The 24,508-nt window shown below is 42.2% G+C and overlaps 1 protein-coding gene across 14 annotated transcripts in view; it reads left to right on the top strand.

Moving 5' to 3' along the window:
* BHLHB9 (basic helix-loop-helix domain containing, class B, 9) overlaps positions 1-20,308 on the top strand; it is a 97,608-nt gene extending 77,300 nt beyond the window's left edge. For 5 of the 14 annotated variants that reach the window (XM_011967732.1, XM_011967727.1, XM_011967730.1 and 2 more), the window contains 2 exons: positions 14,576-14,672; positions 15,450-20,308. In XM_011967732.1, coding sequence (XP_011823122.1) covers positions 15,747-17,390 — 1,644 coding nt within the window. In that variant the 5' untranslated portion in view covers positions 14,576-14,672; positions 15,450-15,746 and the 3' untranslated portion in view covers positions 17,391-20,308. Of the gene's footprint in view, positions 1-12,707; positions 12,902-14,575; positions 14,673-15,449 lie in introns of those variants that run through there. The other 9 variants (XM_011967734.1, XM_011967729.1, XM_011967726.1 and 6 more) reach the window with 5 other exon arrangements.
* Positions 20,309-24,508: the final 4,200 nt, after the last annotated feature.

The raw sequence follows: 24,508 nt of genomic DNA, 5'->3' as shown, positions 1-24,508 counted from the left end.
AAAAAAAAAAAAAAAAAAAAAGGATGACTTTAGTCTTTTACTAGTTTTGTCCATTCAGTTAACCCCTGTTCTGCTTGATATTCATGGAACATTTCAGCTCTCCATGAAAGTCCTGAAAAATATTTTTTCCTTTATTTTAATGTCACTTTCACTCATGTCCGTGTGAAAAGACCACCAAACAGGCTTTGTGTGAGCAACAAGGCTGTTTATTTCACCTGGGTGCAAGCGGGCTGAGTCCCAAAAGAGAGTCAGTGAAGGGAGATGGGGTGGAGCCGTTTTATAGGATTTGGATAGGTAAAGGAAAATTACAGTCAAAGGGGGTTATTCGCTGGCTGTCAGGGGTGGGGGTTACAAGGTGCTCAGTGGGGGAGCTTTTGAGCCAGGATGAGCCAGGAGAAGGAATTTCACAAGGTAATGTCATCAGTTCAGGCGGGGACTGGCCATTTTCACTTCTTTTGTGGTGAAATGTCATCAGTTAAGGCAGGAACAGGCCATTTTCACTTCTTTTGTGATTCTTCAGTTACTTCAGGCCATCTGGATGTATCCCTGCAGGTCACAGGGGATTTGATGGCTTAGCTTGGGCTCAGAGGCCTGACAGTCACAATCACCAAAGTTACCAGAAACTTGCATTCAGGAACACCTGTCCGTTCTATAGCTGATTATAAAACACCATTTAAAGAGGATCAAAACAAGACAACAAGCCGGGCGCGCTGGCTCACGCCTGAAATCCCAGCACTTTGGGAGGCAGAGGCAGGCGGATCACAAGGTCAGGAGTTTGAGACCAGCCTGGCCAATATGGTGAAAATCTGTCTCTACTAAAAATACAAAAATTAGCCGGGCATGGTGGCAGATGCCTGTAGTCCCAGGTACTCGGGAGACTGAGGCAGCAGAATCACTTGAGCCCGGGAGGCAGAGGTTGCAGTGAGCCGAGATTGGGCTAATGCACTCCAGCCTGGGCAACAGAGCAAGACTCTGTCTCAAAAAAAAAAAAAAAAAAAGACAACAATTATCTGTGGATGACGAAAAGTCCTAGGGCAGCCACAGTTACAGACATATTGACAAGGAAATTTCTTACCTCTGTGGCACACAAGAATTTTACATAACAGTTCTAATTATTAATGATACCCACTAAGTTATATCAGAGTCTCATAATTTTGGAATACATATTAATGACATATTCATGCAAATACAGCCCAAAGAAAGCCAAATACAATTTCATATTTGACAATGCTTCCTAATACCAAATAAGCCAACTATGTCATTTTGGACTTTAGAGGACCTAAAGTCCAAAATCTAAAACATTAATTAGGTCAGAAATAGACATAATTTATAATTTAATTTTGGAAAGTTTGTCAATTATCAAAGATTTTAAACACTTGATATTATAAAATAAAATCCCAGGTCACCATAAGTCATTCACTTAGCCAACCTGTAGTTCATTTGAAAGGCAAACAAAAGTCTTTCATTATTTTTAATATTACACGAAAATCTTGTTCAAGAGAGAAAGCTAAATTTCACCTTTGCATTAGTGTCAAACTGAATTCTTAATAAAATGTTATAGACAAATCTATCTAATTTTAATGTCTGACCATAAGGTAAGATTCTCATAAACCTTTTATAACACTTTACAACTTTTGTTAAAGAGCAGATCAGGGCTCCAAGAAAACTCTGTTATGCTTTTATTCCAATGTTCAACTTATGGAAAAACTGTATAATACCCCTTTAACTTTAGCCAATATATTTACACACAGAATCTCTTTTTTTATTATTTTTATTTTTATTTTTTGAGATGGTGTCTCACTCCATCGCCCAGGCTGGAGTGCAGTGGTGCGATCTCAGCTCACTGCAAGCTCCACCTCCTGAGTTCAAGCAATTCTCTGCCTCAGCCTCCCAAGTAGCTGGGACTACAGGCACTCCCCACCATGCCTGGCTAATTTTTTTTTGTATTTTTTGTAGAGATGGGGTTTCACCATGTTAGCCAGGATGGTCTCGATCTCCTGACCTCGTCATCCACCCGCCTTGGCCTCCCAAGGTGCTGGAGTTACAGATGTGAGCCACCGCGCCCGGCTGAATCTCTTTTGCAATATATTTTTCACAAACTTTCCAAAACTTGTTCAAACCTTCAGATGTTTCCTATCTAACTTAAAATAATCCTTTAACCCTCTAAACTAGGCAAGAAATCCACATTCCCATTCCTTCTTGTAATCTTTTACCAAATGCACATTTTACTTTCTTTGCACACCTTGCATATAAAACTGTTTCTTCAGTAGTTTCAAATACATGTTACACTGTTGATTCTTAGCAACTTTTGGTGAAAAACTTGGTTAGTAAGCTATTTTAATTATGTACTAGCCTAGGACACCATACAGAAGTGCAGATAAGGTCTGACTCTTTCCAGCATAGCTAGGGATATGGCTAACTCCACATTTCGTTAGACCTTATCTAGTGGTAAAGCAGGCAAGTTGAACAATTTTCAAAAGCAAAAGAAGCAGTTTATGACCTTAAAGCATTTAGCAAACCTAATATCTGACTTGCATAATTTAGACCAAATGGCTAAATTTTTGAAGATATTTTTATTTTACCAATAATCCTAAAACTGTCTTTATTTCCCAAAGATTATTTAGGTCACATGAACTAAAAGGCATTACACTTTACATTTTCTGACAATATTTAAGCAATTATTTTTTAACACCAATTAATTAGAGCTCTTTTATATAAACATCACACACGACACATATAAATACATAGAAGATTCAGTAGTTGTAAGATTTTTCATTTGCCACTTTTTGTTTCTTAATTGGATTATCGGCTTCAGGGTGGAGCCTTTGGAAGAACAGAGTGGAGAAAGCATGCAGTTTCCAGAGCCTAATAAGAAGATACAGCTGGAAGGCAAAAATGGATCCCCAAAATTAAGGGTCCCATCATTACAGTGGATCCTGGATCCCCAAAAGAGAAATGCTATGGAGCAAGACAGTACAATGATTTTACCATACATTTCATTGCAAAGTGATCCAATGCCATTCAGCCCATTCCCCATGGGAGTCTTATCTCTCCGTGGGGGGTGGGGATGTTGCCGTACCTTCCGGGTGGCCAAGAGCATGCTTCTCTGATCCAAACGTGCAAGTATTCCTCCATAACTGCCATTAGCCATCCGTATATTTCCTACCTGATTATTACCAAAGTTCTTTCATAATGTGAAGTAATTTCTGAAACTCCCAAAAGTGAAAAACAGGTAACGCAATGCAAACAGAACAGAGCCTTAGATTTTAAGAGGGATTTATCCACTTTCAGTTCCTGGGGTTACATGAGGAAACCAGAGGTTTTTCCCAAAATGGGGTCTGTGGCACCTCCTCTGTTTTTCCCAAGGAGTCCAAGCCGTTAGAAATTATCTTAGGTCCTTTCATGTGTACATCAAGAGTGGCAAGAACACAAAATAAGAAAACCAATTCAGTTGACTGAGAACAAAAAACCTTTTTTTCTTCAGAAAAATAAGATTCAAGAAGAGAAAAAAACAAGGCCTTTTAAATATATGTATAGCTTGGACATCTGCTTTTAACTAAGCTGACTTTTAACCATAGTGTTCCTAAGAAAATCCTTTTAAATCTCTTATTACTTGACTTTAGCCTAGCCAAACAGCCAATACTTGTGGTTTTTGAACTTTACCAAAAGTAACCTCACAGGTGAAACCAATAAGCCTTAACTAAGGTTATGACTTATCCATGAGTGTACAAGGTATTTTCAAAGAGGTGGTAAGCAGTTTTTACAAGATTTAGAGTCTACAAAGGTAGCTTTGACAAAGGAAAATTCAAGAAGGGAAGTCAGAAGTCATTCATGGAGGGGCAGAGAATACACTGATTTTTACCATTCCTACTACTGGTTTGCATAGAGAGAGAGAAGCCAGAAGTCTGACTGGCAAGAATTCCTACGCTTCTACCAGCATGCCTGGCTGCTGGCTTCTGGGTTCCCTTTCCCTGAGCAGCCCTAACAACCCTGCTTGCCGCACCCTAAGGACCAAGCCACAACACCAAGGAAAAATCATCTTTTTTCCATTTCATGGAATCTTTGAACTAGATAAAAGTCATTTTCTTTCTGTTAGAAAGTTAAGGTTTGTACTGCATGTTGCCATGTGTGTCCTGAGAAGGGGGAGTAGATAAAGAGGTTGTCTACATACTGTAGAAGTTATCCCCTCCCAAGAGATTTCTCAGTTAGAGAAATCTCTTGAGAGTTAGGACTTGTCTGAATAAGTGTGGGCTATTTTAGACATTACCGGGGATGGGTGGGAGAATGGCAATTGGTCCCTTAAGTAATATAAAGGGGTGTGAATCTTTTGTTTTGAGGGAGGGGATGCCATTTGCCCCACCTAACAGGTTTAGCCCTGTTCTCTTTATTCTGCTCTGGGTTGTAAAAGACTTAAGAGGCTAATCTGAGGACCTCCTGCACAGGGGTTCCAAGGCTGACTCTTGTAATTGCCTCCCAGTTTCTTTTTAAGCCAGGCAGTTTAAGGTTTGGGGAAATTAAAATTTTCCCAGTTTGGGGGAATGCATCCAAGGGGCAAGTCCTGTGGTATGGAGACACAATTTCCCATCTGCCATTTGCGAAGAGAGAACAGAGGAGGAAAAAGAGGAAAAGGGAAAAAGGTGTCCTCCCTTTCTTCCTATTATCCCAAATGGGGCATCCCCCATCATCCTGGGTTCTAGACTTAACCATTCTTTACATGTACCCATGGTCCCATCTCATCACAATTACCCACTTGAGAACAGAGAACAGAAGAGATACTGGAGTGAACAGTGAGCCCCTGTCCATCCCTGGGGTTCCAGAATTAACTGGTCCTTACTATGTACCTGCCTAGCCTTTCATCTTTGTTCCAATGGTAACCTGTTAGGCTAGGACCACCCTTCTTGGGTTCCAGACTTAACCAGTCTTTACTGTGTATCCATGGTCCCATCTCATCACAATTACCCACTGGAGAACAGAGGAGATACTGGAGTGAACCGTTGGCCCCTGTCCATTCCTGGGGTCTGGAATTAACTGGTTCTTACTGTGTAACTCCCTAGTGTTTCATTTCTGTTCCAGTGGTAATCTGTCAGCCTGGGCCACCCTTCATCTCTGTCCTATGGGTCTCTTGTGTGAACCCTGAAAATTTGAGACAGGCCTCAGTTAATTTAGAAAGTTTATTTTGCCAAGGTTGAGGATACACGCCAGTGACACAGCCTCAGGAAGTCGTGAGGACATGTGCCCAAGGTGGTTGGGGCACAGCTTGGTTTTATACATTTTAGGGAGAGAGGAGATATCAATCAATATATGTAAGAAGTACATTGGTTCCATCCAGAATGGTGAGGACAACTGGAAGCAGGGAGGGGGCTTCCAGGTCACAGGTTAGGTGAGAGACAAATGGTTGCATTCTTTTGAGTTTCTGATAAGCTTTTCCAAAGGAGGCAATCAGAATAAGCCTCTATCAGAGTGAGCAGAGGGATGACTTTGAATAGAATGGGAGGCAGATTTACCCAGCCTGAATGTTCCCTTTAGTTTAGGATTTTGAGGGCACAAGATATTTTCCTTTCACACCTGCATCTGTGGCCTTTGGCCAGCCTATATCCTTGTCTCCATGGCCTTATAGTGACTCTCACTCAGAGGATTTTAGTAATAAAATAATTATCTTTTTTCTTAGAAACCTGTTTCTCTGTTAACTGCCGCAGTGGCTGGACTTCCCTCCTCCCTCCTTTAGAATATGACCTTGAAGGGCTTGATGCACATTGAGAAAGGCATGGAAGTAATTCGAGAAATGGAGGCTATAGGAGGATGTGGAAAGAAGCAAGAGGAATACTCATGGAAAGCCTTCATATGCTCACGAAAACAGGAGCCTTTGTATTCAAGAGGGTAATATTTATTTGTCCTCTGAACATAAAGCAGTAACCTCTGAGGACTTGGGGCTTGGGGTATGAATTTCTCCTCCTCCCAAAGTGGTGGTGACTTATAAAACAAGAGGGTGGGAACCTTAAAGGACCAGAGTAAAGCACTATGCAGGCAGACAAGCTGCTTTTAAAAGCTATCAGAAAACTTAGTGCTGGGGCATCACAGGAACAAAATGCACATGATGAGTTGTAAGAAGCCGGCAGCATTGGAGTTCCAATTAGTGTCCTGGCCACATGCCAGCAGACAGGGGAAAGATGGAATGTCACCCGAGATAGTAAAAACAAATATAAACCTCAGGGGATATCCACAAGGGAGCCTGTGCCTTTGCTGCTGCACAAATGCAGAGAGCCATGGACGCAGGAATAACAGGGAGTGTGTGTTTTAGAAGTCATGTGGCATGCAAAGTGAAAGCAAAGAAGCAGGCTTTCACCCAAGGCAGAAGGTCTGGTGGGTGTGAAAAGCCATTTTAGAACACACACACAGAAAACAGGAGAATGGGTGGTACACATTTTTGGAAAAGAGCGAATTTTAGTTGGAAAGAAAAAGCAGAGGAAATCTCATACATTGCATGGTTTTTAGGCCTCAACCTCACCACTCTCATGAGCCTCCTATCTAGGAGGGCCTTTTAATGCTTGTGACCTACTTGATGTGGACCCTAAGGTCCTTCCCACCCCTGCAAGCCACCATTAGGGTGAGCTGATAAATCAGCCACGGAAAGCAGAGTCACTTATGGAGAGAGAGAGAGAGAAAGAGAGAGAGAGAGAGACAGAGAGAGAGAGAGAGAGAGAAAGAGAGAGAGACAGAGAGACAGAGAGAGAGACAGAGATTGTGAGAATGTAAAGGAAGAGAACAAGAGTCTCTGCCTGGTAATCCAGGGAATTCTTCCGAATCTTAACCAAGACCAACAGGTGTTACTTCCACGAGTCTGCAAGAACCACAGTGTTACAGAGCTTGGGGCCCAAGTCCCTTAAAATACCTGGAAAGCCTTCCGCAGATTGTGAAGAGTACAATAAATACCTAACTTTTCAATGTCCAAAAACCAACCAACATCAACAAGCATCAAGAGCAGCCAGGGAAGCATAACCTCACCAAACAAACTAAATAAGGCACCAGGGACCAATCTTGGAAAAACAGAGATGTGTGACCTTTCAGACAGAGAAGTTGAAATAGCTGTTTTGAGGAAACTTAATGAAATTCAGGATACCACAGAGAAGGAATTCAAAATTCTATCAGATAAATTTAACAAAGACATTAAAATAATTTAAAAGAATCAGGCAGAAATTTTGGAGCTGCATACTGAAGAACGCTTTAATAGCAGAATTGATCACAAGAATTAGTGAGCCTGAAGACAGTCTATTTCAAAATACATAGTCACAAGTGACAGAAGAAAAAAAATACAAAACAATGAAGCATGCCTACAGGATCTAGAAAATTTGGAGCTGCATACTGAAGAATGCATTAATAGCAGAACTGATCACAAGAAAAAGAAAGAGAAGGAAGGAGAAAGGAAGGAAGGAAGGAAGGAAGGAAAGAAAGAAAGAGAAAAGGAAGGAAGGAAGGGAAGGGGAGGGGAGGGAAGGGAAGGGAAGGGAAGAAAGAAACTGCACACGGGGGTTGGATGCCTCCAACCAAAGAAGGCAAGGCATAGATATCTCTTAACATCTGAGTCACATGGAAAGAAAGAAGGGAAGAAAAAAGGGAAGAAAGAAGGGAAGAGAAGGGACAAGGGACTACACACAGGGGTCAGATGCCTCCAACCAAAGAAGGCAAGGCATAGATATCTCTTAACATCTGAGTCACATGGCCAATATGTTACCGGTGGCAAATAACCGAGTCTCATGGTACCTAATATGTTAAGGGTGACAAGTGTCCGAGTTACCATTGGTGAATCTGTATGGGTCTGCAGCACCCTCAATTCTTGCCTCCTCAGAAGAAAGAATTTGACTGAGGGGCACAAGGCAGAAAAAGAGACCAAGGCAAGTTTCCGAGCAAGAGTGGAAGTTTATTTTAACAGACTTTAGAACAGTAAAGAAAGGAAAGCATGCTTGAAAGAGACCCAAGCGGGCGACTTGAAGGACAAGTGCACTGTTTAATCTTGATCCTAGGACTTTATAGGCTGGCCCCTTTCCCGTGATGCTTCCATTGGTGTGGGCTGCCCGCATGCGAGGTGCCCTCCTTACCCTTAGGAAGTGAGCATGCACAGTGTATTTAGAAAGTTGTATGCATGCCCATCTGAGGCTTTCTTTCCTTTTCCAGTGGAGTGCTCCCAGAAGGTCATACTCTGCTATTTTGTCTCTTAATGCATATGCCTGGGAAGTTGTTTCACCCTCGTGCCTGCATTCAATTAACACTTTAGTGCAATAGGTGTGGGCCATTAGGAAATGGCCTCTCCATAGCACCAACTGCCAATTTTTCCATTTTAGAGAGGCAATGCGATAATTGCTAAATCATCTTCTGACAGTCCTAGTGGTGTGAGAGTAGAGCCCTCTTCTGCCCCAATCATGCCTGTCTAACTACCTGTAACATAGGCATATCATATCCAAACTGAAGAAAGACAAAGAGAAAATACTGAAAAAACAAAAAAACAAAAAAACCCCCGAAATCCCTTACCTATAGAGGAACAAGGAAAAGAATTACAGTGCAGAAATCATGCAAGTAAAGAAGAGAGTGGGCTGTAATATTTAAAATATTGAAAGAAATACTACCAACTTAGACCTCTGTGATCAGTAAAATTATCCTTAAACATGAAGGAGAAATAATTTCTCAGACAAACAGGAACTGAGGATATTCATCACCAGCAGACGTGCCCTGCAGGAGATGTTAAAAAGAAGTTCTTCAGGGAAAAGGTAAAATAATATAGGTCAGAAATTTATAGAAAGAAAGGGCATTGGAGAAGGAATAAATGAAGGCATGCTTGCTATTGCCCTCATCATTCTTGTCCATCTCAGTGTGCTAATGAAACCACCTTTGCAAAAATTATAGCTGATGAAATTATGACAGTGAAAGAGATCAGACCTAACCAACTCCATCTTGCTTCTAAACTTTAAGCTGTCCTTGTTCATTCCTGGGTTTAGGCCAAACTAACCTTGGGAAGGAATTAAGTTTATAGTTTAACTCTGAAACAAAATTGATAATAGCCCTTTTCCAGTCGGGGGCGGGGTGTGGGATACCTTCCTGCCTGGGGACCAGTCTGCCTTCGTAGGCCTAACAAATTAGCTACAAGATTAAAAATTATGGTTTAGGGGCCATACAGCCTCCAGCTGCGAGTCTGAACCTCCCCAGATTGCTCCTGGGAATAACATCACTGTTGAAAAACCTAAGATCAGTACTTGAGATATTTTGCAGACCCTGCCTTCCTTGTTGGAAGCAAGTAAAACTCCAAAAAAATAAAGGAGTTGTACAGCAAACTAAACTTTAGTTCTCGATCAAATTTTGGGAGATCAGGGATTCTCTGGGCGGGGCGGGGGGGGGGGCTTCCAGGCCTCTGCAAGTTGTCCTATTGGTTTGAGCCATAAAGATAGCTCAAGCTGGTACCAAACACCCATAGGAGATTCCTCAGGGGCACCTCCACTCAGAATCCCTTTGCGGTTACCAAAATATGTACCCCAAATATCTGAGACAGGTCTCAGTCAGTTGAGGAAGTTTATTTTGTCAAGGTTAGGGATGCTTCTGTGACACAGCCTCAGGAGGTCTTGACAACATGTGCCCATTGTGGTCGGGGCAATGAGACATCAATTAATATATGTAAGATGCACGTTGGTTCTGTCCAGAAAGGCAGGACACCTCCAAGAGGGGAGGGGGCTTCCAGGTCAAAGGTAGATAAGAGACAAATGGTTGCATTCTTTTGAGTTTCTGATTAGCCTCTCCAAAGGAGGCAATCAGATATGCATTTATATCAGTGAGCAGAGGGGTGACTTTGAGCTGTCTGTCTGTCCTTTGTCCACAAGGAATTTCCTTGTGGATAAATGGTGAGGGATGTATGTAGCTTTTTTTTTTTTTTTTTTAATCTTAGTAACTATATTTTTTAGGAATAGAATGGGAGGCAGATTTGCCCTAAGCAGTTCCCAGCTTGACTTTTCCCTTTGACTCAGTGATTTTAGGATCCTGAGATTTATTTTTCTTTCACAATAGATATATACTTATAATGCACACTTTCCATAAACCATATGTATTATTGTACAACTTGCATTTTCACTTTGTATTTTGAGTTATTTCCATTTTGGTATATATAGAGCCATTTCTTTTTGATATCATAGTAGGGTAGAATAGTACTTTATAAAATAAATTTATCATACTTAGTTTAATGCTTTCACTATTGATGGTCATTTATGTAACCGCGTGATGGGTTCTTCCTGCCAGCTGCACAAACAAAATTAATTCAAGGAGACCATGGCATTGCGATAAAGAAAGAGTTTAATTGATGCGGTGCTGGCCACACTGAATGGGAGATGGAGTCCTGTCTTAACTCAATCTCCTGAAGAATTTGGGGGCTAAGGTTTTCCAAAAGTAGTTTGGGGGCATGGGAGTGGTTAGGCAATGGGTGGTTGGTGCTGATTGGTTGGGGGTGCAATCATAGGGGTGTGGGAAATGGTCCTCCTATGTGCTGAGTCACTTCTGGATGGGGCCTCAGGAGCAGTTGGTGGGTCAAGGTGGAGCCAGACATGCAAGAAATCTGAAAAGATACCTCAAAAGGCCAATCTTAGGTTCTACAATAGTGATGTTATCTGCAGAAATAATTGGGGAAGTTGCATATCTTGTAACCTCAGAATAATGGCTGTCAATCCTTTGTGTCTACACCTTAGCAGGACTCAGGCTGCTCCATCCTCCTAGCCTGGTGGTTTCTTATTAGCTTTACAAAGACAGTTGGTTACTTTTTGGGGAATGGCTATTATCATTTAAACTGTAAAGTAAATGTCTCCCAAAGTTAGCTTATACGCCCAGGAATAATTAAGGGCAACTTGAAGGCCAAAGGCAAGACAGGTGTTAGCCAGATCAGATCTCCTTCACTGCCCTAATTTTCTCATTGTTATAATTTCTTGTAAAGGTGGTTTCATTTACATTATTTACAATTAATCGCTATTAAAAGAAATTATGCATTTTAATATTCTTGCATATATTTACTTAAAGCATTATACTGGAGAAAGAAAACTCACATCAGAATCTGCAGGCCTATGTCCTTCATATTTAAGATAATGTGTTAAAGTTTTAATGCTATTAAGCTTAAAGGACAAAGCTAATAAGAACACACAAATGTTAAGAATCATATCGTAAAGTGATTCATCAAAAAGTAGTGTGACATGCAATTGAAACTCCTGTTTCTCTTAGTATGACTAATATCTCCTAAGTCACATATATTGGTGTGTCAGATTGAGGCATCCACAAAGGGAATACAAATGACCAGGAAAAATGATCATATTTTTCTGCCTCTTTGTGCTCTATATTTTGAAATGTAGGTGTTGGTATTATTTCTAATATGTGTGTGCTTCAGGAGTTGCTTCACAATCTGTCTTCCTCTCTTGCTCCCTTCCAACACTGAAAAACCATACAAGAGCAGCTGTGGGTGGCATGCTCTGGGCTAAGCCCTGGGTTTACAGGTAACAAAGATAAAGACACACTTACGAATTAGCATTGATCTGCAACCCACAGAAGGTACCATGGAATTATCATGACTCAGTAGCCCCTCACCTCCTTCAACCCTTGACTGACTATACTGTCTACAATGTGCTGAGAATACAGTGGTGAACAATACCAAAAGGGTACTTTCATTCAGGCAACTTCCAGTCTAACAAACTCCCCACCACTTGGGAGAGTAAAAAAAGGTATATGTTCAGAAGAAAAAGGCACATGCATGCATTAGGCAGGATGCAGGGCTGGGCCAAAAGGAGGAGTTGAGGAGCGCGGCTGGGATCTGGGATCTGCCTTGAGGAAGTGCGCGAATAGAGGTCCCCTCTCCTGACTGAACAGTGGAGAGGCGCCAAGACCATCCCTACGTGGTGCCATCAAAGAGAGAGGACTGTTATGACCTCCTGCGGGTCCTGACAGGGAAAGGCCCTCTTTGGGGGGCAACTGTGGGGACGGCGCAATGCCAACGTGAGCCACCATTTGAAATGACAAAAACCGGTGTGGCAGAAAGAAATGAGTCTGTACAGACCAGTGGTTGGTTTCCTAGGGTCAGAGGTCTAGGTCTACCTTCTTTTAGAAGAGGGGCAGTGGTGAGGCCTTGATGGGAGCCCCCTGCCCCAGAATTCACTTAAGAGCAGGTGTACCTTCCTCCCCTGAGTGGCTCCACGAAGCTGGGAAATAAACGCACAAGAGGACCACCCTAGAGGCCCAGGCCTTTCTGGCCTGAAATTGCCTCTCCCCTCCCAGACTGCAGTGCTGACACCCCCTCTCCCATTAACATCCAGGAAGGAGGGTGAGAGGGCTGGGGAGAGGGAGGGGCCAGACACCCAGCAGTCCCTGGTTGGGGAGTTGGGGCAGGGGTGCAGACACACTAAGGAGAGGTTTGGTATCCATCCGCTGATCCCTCCAGCGCAGCTCTTCCCAACCTCCTGATCCGGTCCCCTGCCCGGGCCCCCAGCCGCCCGCCGGTCCCATATATTATAGCAACGTCAGAAATGTGGTGGTGGTCGCCACGTTAGGGTCCGCGGGGGCCTCCTGAGGCACCCTGGTGCCAACCCGCAGGCCCAGGCTGGGGCTCGTCGTGGCCCCGCCCACCTCGGGGTCGGAACTAAGGTGGTCCTGGGAGGGGGCGTCGAGCACTTTCGCGCCGTATCCCTCCGCCCCCCTTCCCGACACCCTCGCGGCGAGTGGTTCCTGCCGCATCCTGCGCAGCCCCTACCCAGTTTGCTGCAGAGGCGTGGGGGGCGGGACTCGTCTTTTCCATTCGGATCGCGGGGAAAGCGGTGAGAATCCAAGTGAGGAGCCGCCAGAGGAGAGCTGAGGAGAAGAGAGGGAGGTCGACGACCTGGGCCCTGGGCCGCTGAAGGCAAGTGGGGGTGCGTGAGGTTGGGGTGGTCCGCCGGGGTGGTCCGCCAGGGTGGGCCGGCTGGCAGCCTGCCCCGCCGACCCTGACAGCCTGGCAAGGAGGAGACGATCCGGTCGGAGCCGGGCGCCGGAGAGAGGTGCGCAGTGCCCGAGACCCCTGGCGATGGGAGGCGGTGACCGGTGAGGGCCGGGCCAGGCCAGGCCAAGGGCTGAGGGGCTGGCTTGAGAGGCACCGTCAGCTCGTCTGGAGGAGAACCGCTCTGCCAGCTTCCCAACCAGCTTTGCAGGCGCCGGCGCTCCGCCCTCGACGGTCTATGCCCGGAAGGGGCTGTGGGGGAGGCTCCTTCGGGAAAATGGCGGAGCGGGAGCCATTGTAGGGGGCGCCTGGGAAGGTTGGTGGGGGCCGGCGTCCCAGCTCTGTGCCCAGCCCGCGAGAGGTGGGCCGCATTCACTACTCCGGGCCCTGATTCCGGAAAGGGGCCTGTGGGACCCTTTTCCTGGGTGCTGTCCCTTCCCACAGGCTCCAGGTGGTTGTCAAAGTCTCCTGTCTGCGGGGTAGGTCTGGTGGGTTCTCCAAAACTGGAACTTTGAGTGGGTGGATTATGAAGACACTAAAATGAAATGTTTATCCGCCTTTTAATACCACACTGTTTTATTGCCTTACATATTTAGATCCCCACACGCAGTTTTGTGCAAACAAATAGATAGGGTGTGGACTTGGTCGAATTTCACAACAGTAGTCCATGTAAATAACAGGGTAGTATTTTTCCACCTTTCTTGTTCAGGATCTGTTTTCTCAACATGCTGATCCACTTTAAGTAATGTAATGATGCGTGAGAATAAGGGTTCCAAGTAGAGGGGAAATCTCTTTGAAGGGTCAATTTAGAACATTTGAAGTCAATCTGCTTCTTCAATTTCTGGTTCTGGAAACCAAAACTCCATCTCCAGCCATTCCTCACAGACCGTCTCATTTTGGTACAGAAATAGTCCCACAGAAGAATTCATGGCATTTCTGATGGTGGATATCTGAGGAGCTATGAGAGTTGGGAGACTTCATTTACTTAGTTTCTGATTCTCAAAAAGGAGGTGTTAGAATCCGAATTCTGGGAATCTGTCCATTAACCTGCTATTTTTCTACCATTGTTAACATAGTCTCTTGGGGTTATTTTTTTGCTAGTTGCTCGCCTTCTTTTTGTAGGGTGTGACTCTTCTCTAGCTAGAGGACTCTTTGGTGGGAAGGATAGCATCTCCTGAGGACCCCTGCTGTATGAGCAGGCTGACATGGGTGGTGAATAAAGTAGGATCTAGGTATGCATGGGGAAGGGGAGGGACATGCACAGATGGTATTAAAATAACAGTCTCCATTATTTTCCCTGCCTGCCTCCTAAGTACGATTGCCTATGTTCCACTACCTATTTCTGCACCTCATATTTTTTTTTTCAGGAAAGGAGGTGTAACTTCTGTTGGGAAAATGACTGACTTCAAAGTTGGCAGGAGGTGTAATCAGGCTGCAGGTCTTGGGGTGATTAGGGAATCATTGAGGAGGAGCAGACAGGTGGGAGACATTTAACATAGCCTTGAATATTCAAAAGCATATGTTATAACCCTTGTTATGGGCATTAGATCATCTTAGTCTCTTCTGTTTTCTTTCCTCTGCCTTCCTTTCTATCCTTAGGTCTGTTCCTTTCTAGGTTCCTGTAGAGATCTGTATGTAGCTGTTCACTTGGAAGTTAATTAAGAAAGAGATCAAAAACTGTTCATTTGGATTCAAGGTAGGTTTATGTGTGAACACCCCTGTTGATTGGGGTTATGGAGAGGCTGTTGCCAAGTGGGTTAGACCAGATCATATCTTGGAGCCACTGTCTTCCAGCTTTCTGGTCACTTCTGACCTCACATTTGTGTACAAGTGATGGGGTGGGGTGAGCCAGGATTATGCTGATGAGGTAGATACTGGGGCAGGAAATGGGAAAAGAAGCCACGAGGAGTACTAGGAGGCCAGACGTGTTATATAACCAAAGCCCTAGATTTGGGAAGGCAGAAATTGGGTTTAGAGATTAGAGTGTAGGTCTGTCAACCAAATACTCAGAATTCCAATCCCACCTGTATTTTTGTCCATAGGCCTGCCCATGAGTTAACTATAGGGCATATCAACACTGGAAACAGGGAAGGAGGAAAAATTGCACTAGATCAGTGCAGGTTGGTGTGAGTGCTGCCTGAATACATCTGTGAGGTCTAGTGGTATGTATTTTAGTGGTGGACCTACTAGCATGGGTCCAAAGAGACTGGGCACTCCTTTAGCCTTTCTCACTCTCAGCAAGCTTACCTGCCATCTTTGTTCCTGTTTGATGCAGAGTAAAAGAATGACAGTGCTTGGGCAGGACATTGTTGAGCATTAGTGGCAGTGTGCAAAGTATAAAATGAAGTAGCAGAGTTTTTTATTAATTCACTTCTACACAATTCATTTCTACTCTATGTCCTTCTGTGTGGCTGTTTGCATAGAGAAGCACAGTTGGACAAGACTCAAAGCCAGTTTCTTTCTTCAACCTCAGGTCCATCTCCACTGGTGGCTGTGGTGGCTTTGGATTGTTGGAAGACCATCGCCTTCAGCAGGTCTGCACTTGGGAACAATCATTCTCCCCCATCCCGAGCGTGCCTCTGCCCTCTGTATCATTGACAGAGGCTGTATGTTTGGAAAGAGAACTTTGTGACTGCAGAACTGACAGTTGACTCTAACTCTTGCTACCAAGTTTTTCCATTACCCAGTGAAAGAGTGTTAAGACTTCGACCTAGGACACATTGAGAACCAAGGCCAAGACTGGACAGGGCCATATAACTGGGCTTCAACCATGACTGGGACTAAGAATAAGACAAGAGCCCAGGCCAAAACTGAAAAAAAGCCTGTTACACAAGCTAAAGCTGGAGCAGAGAGGGAGGCTCCTGGTGTTGTTAGGCCTGTAGCCAAGACCAGGGCCAAAGCCAAAGCCAAGACAGGGTCTAAGACAGATGCAGTAGCAGAGATGAAGGCAGTGTCTAAGAACAAGGTTGTTGCTGAGGTGAAGGAAGGAGCTCTGTCAGAGCCTAAGACTCTGGGCAGAGCCATGGGAGATTTCAGTTCCAAGGCTGGGAATGAGTCCACCAGCTCCACATGTAAAAATGAGGCTGGTATTGATGCCTGGTTCTGGGCTGGGGAAGAGGCCACTATCAATTCCTGGTTCTGGAATGGAGAAGAGGCGGGTAATAGTTCCAGCACTAAGAATGATAAACCTGAAATTGGTGCCCAGGTCTGTGCTGAGGAGTTGGAGCCTGCGGCTGGGGCCGATTGCAAACCCAAGTCAGGGGCTGAGGAGGAGGAGGAAGAGAATGTTATTGGGAACTGGTTTTGGGAAGGAGATGATACCAGTTTTGACCCTAATCCTAAACCCGTGAGCAGGATAGTTAAGCCTCAGCCCCTGTATGAAATTAATGAAAAAAATAGGCCCAAGGACTGGTCTGAGGTAACTATCTGGCCCAACGCCCCTGCTGTAACTCCAGCAGTGTTAGGATTTAGATCCCAGGCACCATCTGAGGCAAGCCCTCCTTCATATATTGTTCTGGCTTCAGCTGAAGAAAATGCCTGTTCTTTGCCTGGGGCAACAGCTTGCCGCCCTTCTAGGAACACTCGCTCATGCTCACAGCCTATCCCTGAGTGTCGTTTTGATTCTGACCCCTGCATCCAGACCATAGATGAGATTAGACGTCAAATCAGGATCAGGGAGGTAAATGGGATTAAGCCATTTGCTTGTCCTTGCAAAATGGAATGCTATATGGATTCTGAGGAATTTGAAAAACTTGTTAGCTTACTTAAGTCAACTACTGATCCTCTTATTCATAAAATAGCACGGATTGCAATGGGTGTCCATAATGTTCACCCGTTTGCCCAAGAGTTTATTAATGAAGTGGGTGTAGTGACACTTATTGAAAGCTTGCTCAGTTTTCCTTCCCCTGAAATGAGAAAAAAGACTGTAATTACTCTGAATCCTCCTTCTGGGGATGAAAGACAACGCAAAATTGAATTACATGTTAAGCATATGTGTAAAGAAACCGTGTCATTTCCTTTGAACTCACCCGGACAGCAATCTGGATTAAAGATACTAGGACAACTGACTACTGATTTTGTCCATCACTACATTGTTGCCAATTACTTTTCAGAGCTTTTCCATTTGCTGTCCTCAGGAAATTGCAAAACCAGAAATCTTGTTTTGAAACTGCTTTTAAATATGTCTGAAAATCCAACTGCAGCCAGAGACATGATCAATATGAAGGCATTGGCAGCATTAAAACTCATCTTTAACCAGAAAGAGGCAAAAGCCAATCTTGTTAGTGGTGTGGCCATATTTATTAACATAAAGGAGCATATCAGAAAAGGCTCAATTGTAGTTGTTGATCACTTGAGTTATAATACACTCATGGCCATTTTCAGGGAAGTTAAAGGGATTATTGAAACAATGTAAAATGAGCCAGAGATAGAATGTTTTGAGCCATCTCTAAACTCTAGCAGGCTGTACATTACAGTGTACACATTATACACTGCATCTTTAACACAAAGTCACCTATGACAGGCTCTAGGTTTGAGCTAGACTATTTTGGGGGTATCAAATGAATATTATACCTTGGGCTGAAAATGTTTGATTTTTATCTTGCCTAGATTGGCATATTTTTAACATTTTACTTAAGATAGCGAACCAGTTCATTTTAAGTAAGCTAACTTTTTCATTAGTATCTGCTTATACACACCTGTGGCTTAAAATGTCAAAAAAGAAAATATCCTTGAGTTTGTAATCTAGTTACAGAAGTAAGGCATACACATACACAAAGATAACAGTACGGAGAGAGAGAGTGTGTGTGAGTGTGTGTGTCTCTGTGTGTGCACGTGCACACTCATGGCCGAATGTGCGCACTCTACATAAAGGAGGCAGGGGTTGCTATAGGATATTTAATGTAAGATAAACTACTATTTTTCTCCTCTTCCAGCTGTATCAGATACTCATTCCACAACACAGAAATGGCTCAGAATCTCAGACAAAATGTATTATTTGTTCAATTTTGATTTTGCAACTACATTCATAACTCTTAAATTGTTAGGCTGTTTCATTTACATAAAAGTTATCTCACAAAAGAGAAGGCAGGAAACATTTTGTGAGTGCCTATTCTATGTCAAACACTGTGTTGGCACCATATTTTACAAGTTTTTTTCCTCTTCTCATAGTGAACTTGTGAGCTAGTTACTTGTATTTTTATTAGAACTCATTATTCTGGGTACCCTCCAATGAGAATTAGAGAGATTAAATACCTTTTCCTAGATTCCCACAGCAGGCAGGTGGCGTAGCTGTTTTGTCTGACACCAGAACCTATCTCACCACACTGCTTTATAGTCCCCCTGAAGGGCATTTTGAGGTGGGGGGCCTTCAAAGCTCAGAGACTGCTTTTAATGGTTTAATTTTGCAATAGATCATGTCCATGCCAGGTGTTACAATTCTTAACTTCCTTCAAATTCATGTGTCTATTAGACATTTGGCTACATCTGGCTGGAGGTCAGGAGAAAATTCTGAGGTGAATAGATGGATTTTTATCTGGCAGTGTCGAAAATAGTAGGAGCCCAAAACTTTGTTCACTGAGTAAGATGTAGATTTGGAGTCATCAGCAAGGGAAACTTGTTAGGTATCCTTTGTATCTTTTTCTATCCATTTGTATTTTTTCTTTCCCAAAGAGCCGAAATCATTTTCTACCCTGAATTTAAAAGGTAATTGCTTTTTTCCTCCTTACGAAATCATACCTTAATTTTTTTTCTTTTTTACCATTTATGATTTATTCTCCTGTGTGTCATATGAAAGGCCAAGGGGCTTTATCTTTTACTAGGAGGCAAGCCTGGGCATTTCTGCATTTGTACCAGCTAACACTACAAGATAAACTTAATTAGAGAAATTTAGACCCAGAATTGCAGCCTCAACAACACAAAACAGGAAAGCTAGAAGAGGTTGCTGTGTCAACCTACGAGATAGTGATTCTTGGAAGTTGGTATGGACCAGAAAGCATTCCCAGGACATTTAGGCTATGGCTGAGTTCTCTAAGACTCATGGTGGGAGTTATAATCCCTGGTCTTAGCTGATGTGAAAGTTTCTATGTGTGAAAATATGGAGTTATATGTTTTGAGATTTTCTGCCAGTTAAGAAACTAAAACAAGATCGTACTGTAAATGTTTGTAACTTACTTCCCTCCCAGTTGTATACTGTAAACATCTTTGCATGTCAATAAATATGCCTCTACAACATATTTTTGAATCACTTAATATTTTTCTCTGTTAACGGTTGGTATATAGTGTTGTAATCCTTTATTGCATATTCTCATACAATATACACATTCTTTTGCAAAACTAGGAATACAGTGTTGAGACTTGCCTTTTCCTCTTAACAGTTGTCTTTTCAATTTAGTGTTATATAGATCTGTCACATGCTTTTTAATCTAATAACTTGACGGAAATATAATTACCATACATTAAGCTGCATGTTGAAAGTATATACAGTGTGATCAATCTTGGAATGTATATACACATAAAACCATAACCACAATCAAAATTGTAAACATATTCATCACCCACCAAAGCTACTTTTTTTTTTTGAGACAGAGTCTTGCTCTGTCACCGAGGCTGGAGTACAGTGGTGCAATCTCGGCCCACCAACCTCTGCCTCCCAGGTTCAGGTGATTCTCGTACCTTAGCCTCCTGAGCAGCTGGGACTACAGGTGCATGCCACCACATCCAGCTAATTTTGTGTATGTGTGTGTGTGTGTTTTTAGTAGAGGCAGGGTTTCGCTCTGTTGGCCAGGCTGGTCTTGAACTCCTGGTCTCAAGTGATCCACCCACCTTGGTCTCCCTGAGTGTCAGGATTACAGGCGTGAGCCACTATGCCCAGCCTCCCCCAAAACTTCTTAATGCCCCTTTGTAATCCCTCCCTCCTCTCTCTCCCTGTGCCCCTAACCCAGGCAACTATGGGTCACTTTCTGACAAAATAGAATTGTTTTCATTTTCTGTAATTGTGTATAAATGGATTCATACAGCATGCACTCTTTGGTCGGAAGAGGATCTGGCTTATTTCACTTAGTGTAATTATTTGAGATTCATCCATATCATGTGTCTCACTATTTCATTGCTTTTTATTGCCAAGTAGTATTCCACCATATAGCTTTACCACAGTTTATTTATCCTTTCACCTGTTGATGGACATTTGGGCTGTTCAGAGTTTGGCCAGTATAAGTAAAGCAGCTATGAGCATTTGTGTACAAGTGTTTTTATGGACATAGGCTTTCATTTCTTTGGAATGACATCTAACAATATTGAATCATCTGACCCATGAATAAAATCTCTCTCTACTTATTTAAGTCTCCTTTATTTCTCTAAGCAACATTGTGTAGTTTTCATGCAACATGCCTTTTTAGCAGCTGCATATATTCTTTTATATGGTTGTATCACATGTTATTTAATCCATTGCCTGGTGATGAACACTTACAGGATTTGGGAAGCATGAGTAATTCTATGATTTTGTATTTAAATAAATCTTACTCTATAGGTGAGGAAGACCAAATTTGTGATTGGTAAAGAAGCAGCAGTCACTAATATGAACCAGAATGGGGCGGGGTGGGGGGGGTGGTATTTCATCATTTTTATAATTGGGACAGTGATTTTCTGTGTTAGTACATGATTAGAGTAGTCTTGCTTTTGTCTTGATACATGACATTCATAGAGTAGCAGACCAGGCTACTCTTAGATGTCAGGCTGCTTTTCTTCTTGTCATGAATATTTACAAATATTTATGTATATTGCCTAATTGACCTTCAAAATGAATCTCGCCAGCCTCATCTCATGGAGCATGAATGTCTGTTTCTTCATATACTTGCCAACACTTGGTATCACTGTTTTTAAGTTTTGCTACTCTCATAGACAAAATCATCTCATTGTTATTTTTATAACAACATTTTAAAGATTACGTAATACTACATATTATGGATGTGACAATTGAATTGCACATTTATATTCCATTGGGTTAATTGTAGGTATGTGAAGATGGACCCCATTACTTAGTGGGTGGAGGAGAGTGGAGTATATATACGTCGGTGTCACTTTGCCTATTTTCTTTATGCCTTCTCAGTGCTGTCCTTCCCACGGGATCTGGAGGCCCTTGCAATTATCACCAACTGACAGCTAGAAAAGTTGTATCACTTTCTACCTTGGGAACTAGATTTAAAACAAGAATGAAAAGTTTAGCTGTGCTGACATTCTGTTACAGAGTTCAGACCCTGAACTCTGTTATGGACCAACACTCAGGCAACAGCCATAGTGACTAGACTAGCAAGTGATATGTACACACAACTACAGCTCAGAACAAAATGGGGCTTATTAATGAGACAAGCACAAATGCTTTCCAGTTAGTTTTATGAAGATAACATAATTGTGTTTCTATTTCTTCAGTTTAAAGAGTTGGTCATTTTATAAAATCAGCTTCAGAGAAGTGTCATAATTAATTGTGAGTTGATAAAAGTCTTCAAGATCACAATGCAAATTTTGCTTTAAGATTTTAGCTTATCTCTGGACACCTGCTTTCAGCTCGACAATGTGCTGTCTTGTGTCAGCAGCTCTTCTGAAAGGAGCTCTGGCCACCTCTCTCCTAAAGGTGCCATGTCCCTCTCAATGGTAGTTGCTAGGGTTTCCCTGAAGGAGAGGAGAACTCCAGAAACTTGCAAACTGGAAGAGCTATTTGTTTTGTATGTTGAACAACTCATTTAGCAAACAAAACTAGGCTGTTCTCAAGTTGTGATACCCAAAATAAAGCAAAATATAAAAGACTGGATAGAAATATTTTTCTTCTCCAGAAGATGTTAATATTCCATGCAGGAGGGAGAGACTGGCTACTCCCCAAGGCCCAGTTAGGTCCTTTGTGGAAAGCTCTAAAATGTTAGGAACAAACAAAATGCCTAGTATGTTAGCAATGAACAGGAAAGAAGAGTAATGCAGAAAGCAGTAATGTGTTTCCAGGTGCTCTGCTTTGAATTAGGAAAGAGTGCTATTCCCTCTCCTTGTTGACAACAAAATGTCATTTTAATGGGAAATTGAACTGGAGAAAGTGTGCTTCACTAGGCCCATGCTTTATTATGTAGCTTTTATGTGTAGCTGTGCTATTGTGGTTTAAGGATACCAAGAATTAATCTTTTATCAGAACCATCTTGATTCTACAAAATATGATAATGTGATATGAGTTAAATTGCACTCCTTAACAAACATCAAATACTTTTTTTTTTTTTGAGATGGAATCTTGCTCTGTGGCCCAGGCTGGAGTGGCCCAGGCTGGAGTGTGATTCCGGCTCACTGCAACCTCCGCCTCCAGGTTCAAGTGATTCTCCTGCCTCGGCCTTCCAAGTAGTTGGGATTACAGATGCCCACCACCATGCCCGGCTAATTTTTGTATTTTTAGTAGATAACGAGGTTTTGCCATGTTGGTCAGGCTAGTCTCAAACTCCTGAGCTTAAGTGATCCACCCACTGTAGCCTCCCAAAATGCTGGGATTACAGACGTGAGCCACTGTGCCCGGCCTACATGAATACTTTTATAATGGCCTTTTGGAAAGCCATACACTTATGCTGCAATTGTTCAAAACATTGAAATTGCCTTCAGAACCAGTTTCTATTAATTTTATATTTATGATTAATACATTATAATTGTGTATATTTATGGGTACAGTATGATGTTTCAATGCATGTGTACATTGTATAAGGATCAAATCAGGATAATTACCATATCCATCACTATAACCGCCTTCAGAACCAGTTTGTGAGTTATACAAGGACACCAGGATCATCACTTTATAGCGTGGCTATATATTGAATATTTTTGTACTCAAGATCAGTGCTTTTCCATCTTCATCTTGTCCTAACACACACAGAAAAAGAGTATTTATATGGGATAAACAGACACATCTGTTCCCCCTTAAAGGCATCAGCCTCAAGGACTCCAGCTGCCCCATTCCCACCTGCAACTACTGTGAGCACTGAGGAAGCAGTATCTTCAGCACACCTGTAACCTATTTCTAGCATGTGATTGGAATGCTCTACTCCAGGTCCATGGTTTTCAATCTGCCTTTCCTGGAGTCTTAGGATTCCCAGAAATGCTTCAAAAGGCACTACAGAGGCTCAGGGGAGGCTGAGTGGGTTGGATCTATGTGCTTCCCACTACTCTCAATCAAAGCAACTTAGCTTTGGGATTATGTGTAAGAGTGTATTTGGGAAAAAGTTCCCCCTGTTAAAAAATTGCTGTGACCACTTCTATAAATATCCATTCATCCATCCGTCTTTAAAAAGAATCTGCATCTAATGGTTGAGTTGCCCTTCTGCATATTCCTAACACTGACAGAATTACTATCTACTGATTTTTTTAGTTGATGGAAATCTATTCATGTTACTCAAAAGATTCCCATGTTCAGGTATCACATAATTTATTAAAAGCCCTAGCTAATACCTTCAACTAAAGTTTGTAAACTTATATAAATTCTATTTTTGAACAAGTGTGTCACACACATGGCAGGCAGGCAAGAGTAAATAGTAGTTTTGAATACAAGTCCCAAATGTATCATTTTTTGGTTTTGATGCCAGAGTTCTCAACTTCCTCGGCAGTATTTTCTGTCTGCCAAAAGCATAGGCCTCCACTGTACACACGTCCATTTGTGCAAAGGTTCCCCTAGGAAACATTTCTAGAATTTGAATTTCTAAGTCTGAATAGAACATTTTTCATCAGTGATGAAGGTGTAGAACAGTGATTCTTAACCCTGGTTGCATTAGAATCACCTGGAGAGCTTTTAGAAAATAGTAATGCCCAGGATCCGCTCCCAAAGATGCTTATTTAATTGGTCTGGAGAGGAACTTGGGCCTTGATAATTTTTAAAACATTCCCTAGGTAATACTAATGAGCAGTCAAATTTGAAAACTGCTGTTGTAGAGAATCAGGCAATCTCATAAACTGCTAGAGGTAAAGGAGAATAATTTGGTGTAACCTCTTCTAATGGTCATTTGCCAATATCTGTTAAAATGTTCATATTTTGGAATGAGAAATAAATTAATAGATATTTATCCTACAGAAAAAATACATAAAAGTGGGCACAAATATTGTATAGATACGTTAATTGTACCAATATTTGTATTTTTGAAACTAGAAATATTCAGTATATCCACAAATAGGAGATTAAATAGCTTACAGTAGTTCCATAGTATGGGATATTCTGCATTAAAGTAATCAAAGAGATCTATATATACTAAAATATGATCTTTGTTTTGAAAATGCATGCAAAGAGAAAAACTGGAATGACATATAAAATATCTAATACATTTATGGCTAGTGGAGGAACTAGAGTGTTTTATTATCTTTTTGTTTATCTTATGTCTCTAATTTTTCTTTGGTAAACAAATACTTATGTAATAAAACATACAACCTTAAGGAGAAGATCTGATAAGGAAGCATTTGTTACACAAACAATCGAGCGTATACCCATAAAGGAAATATCAATTAAATGGAACTTCTCAGGCCGGGTGT

The sequence above is a fragment of the Mandrillus leucophaeus genome, unplaced genomic scaffold (genome assembly GCF_000951045.1).
Source record: "Mandrillus leucophaeus isolate KB7577 unplaced genomic scaffold, Mleu.le_1.0 Scaffold809, whole genome shotgun sequence".
Lineage (NCBI taxonomy): Eukaryota > Metazoa > Chordata > Mammalia > Primates > Cercopithecidae > Mandrillus > Mandrillus leucophaeus.
The sequence above is the reverse complement of the archived record's forward strand: the minus strand, read 5'-3'. Positions and strand labels throughout refer to the sequence as shown.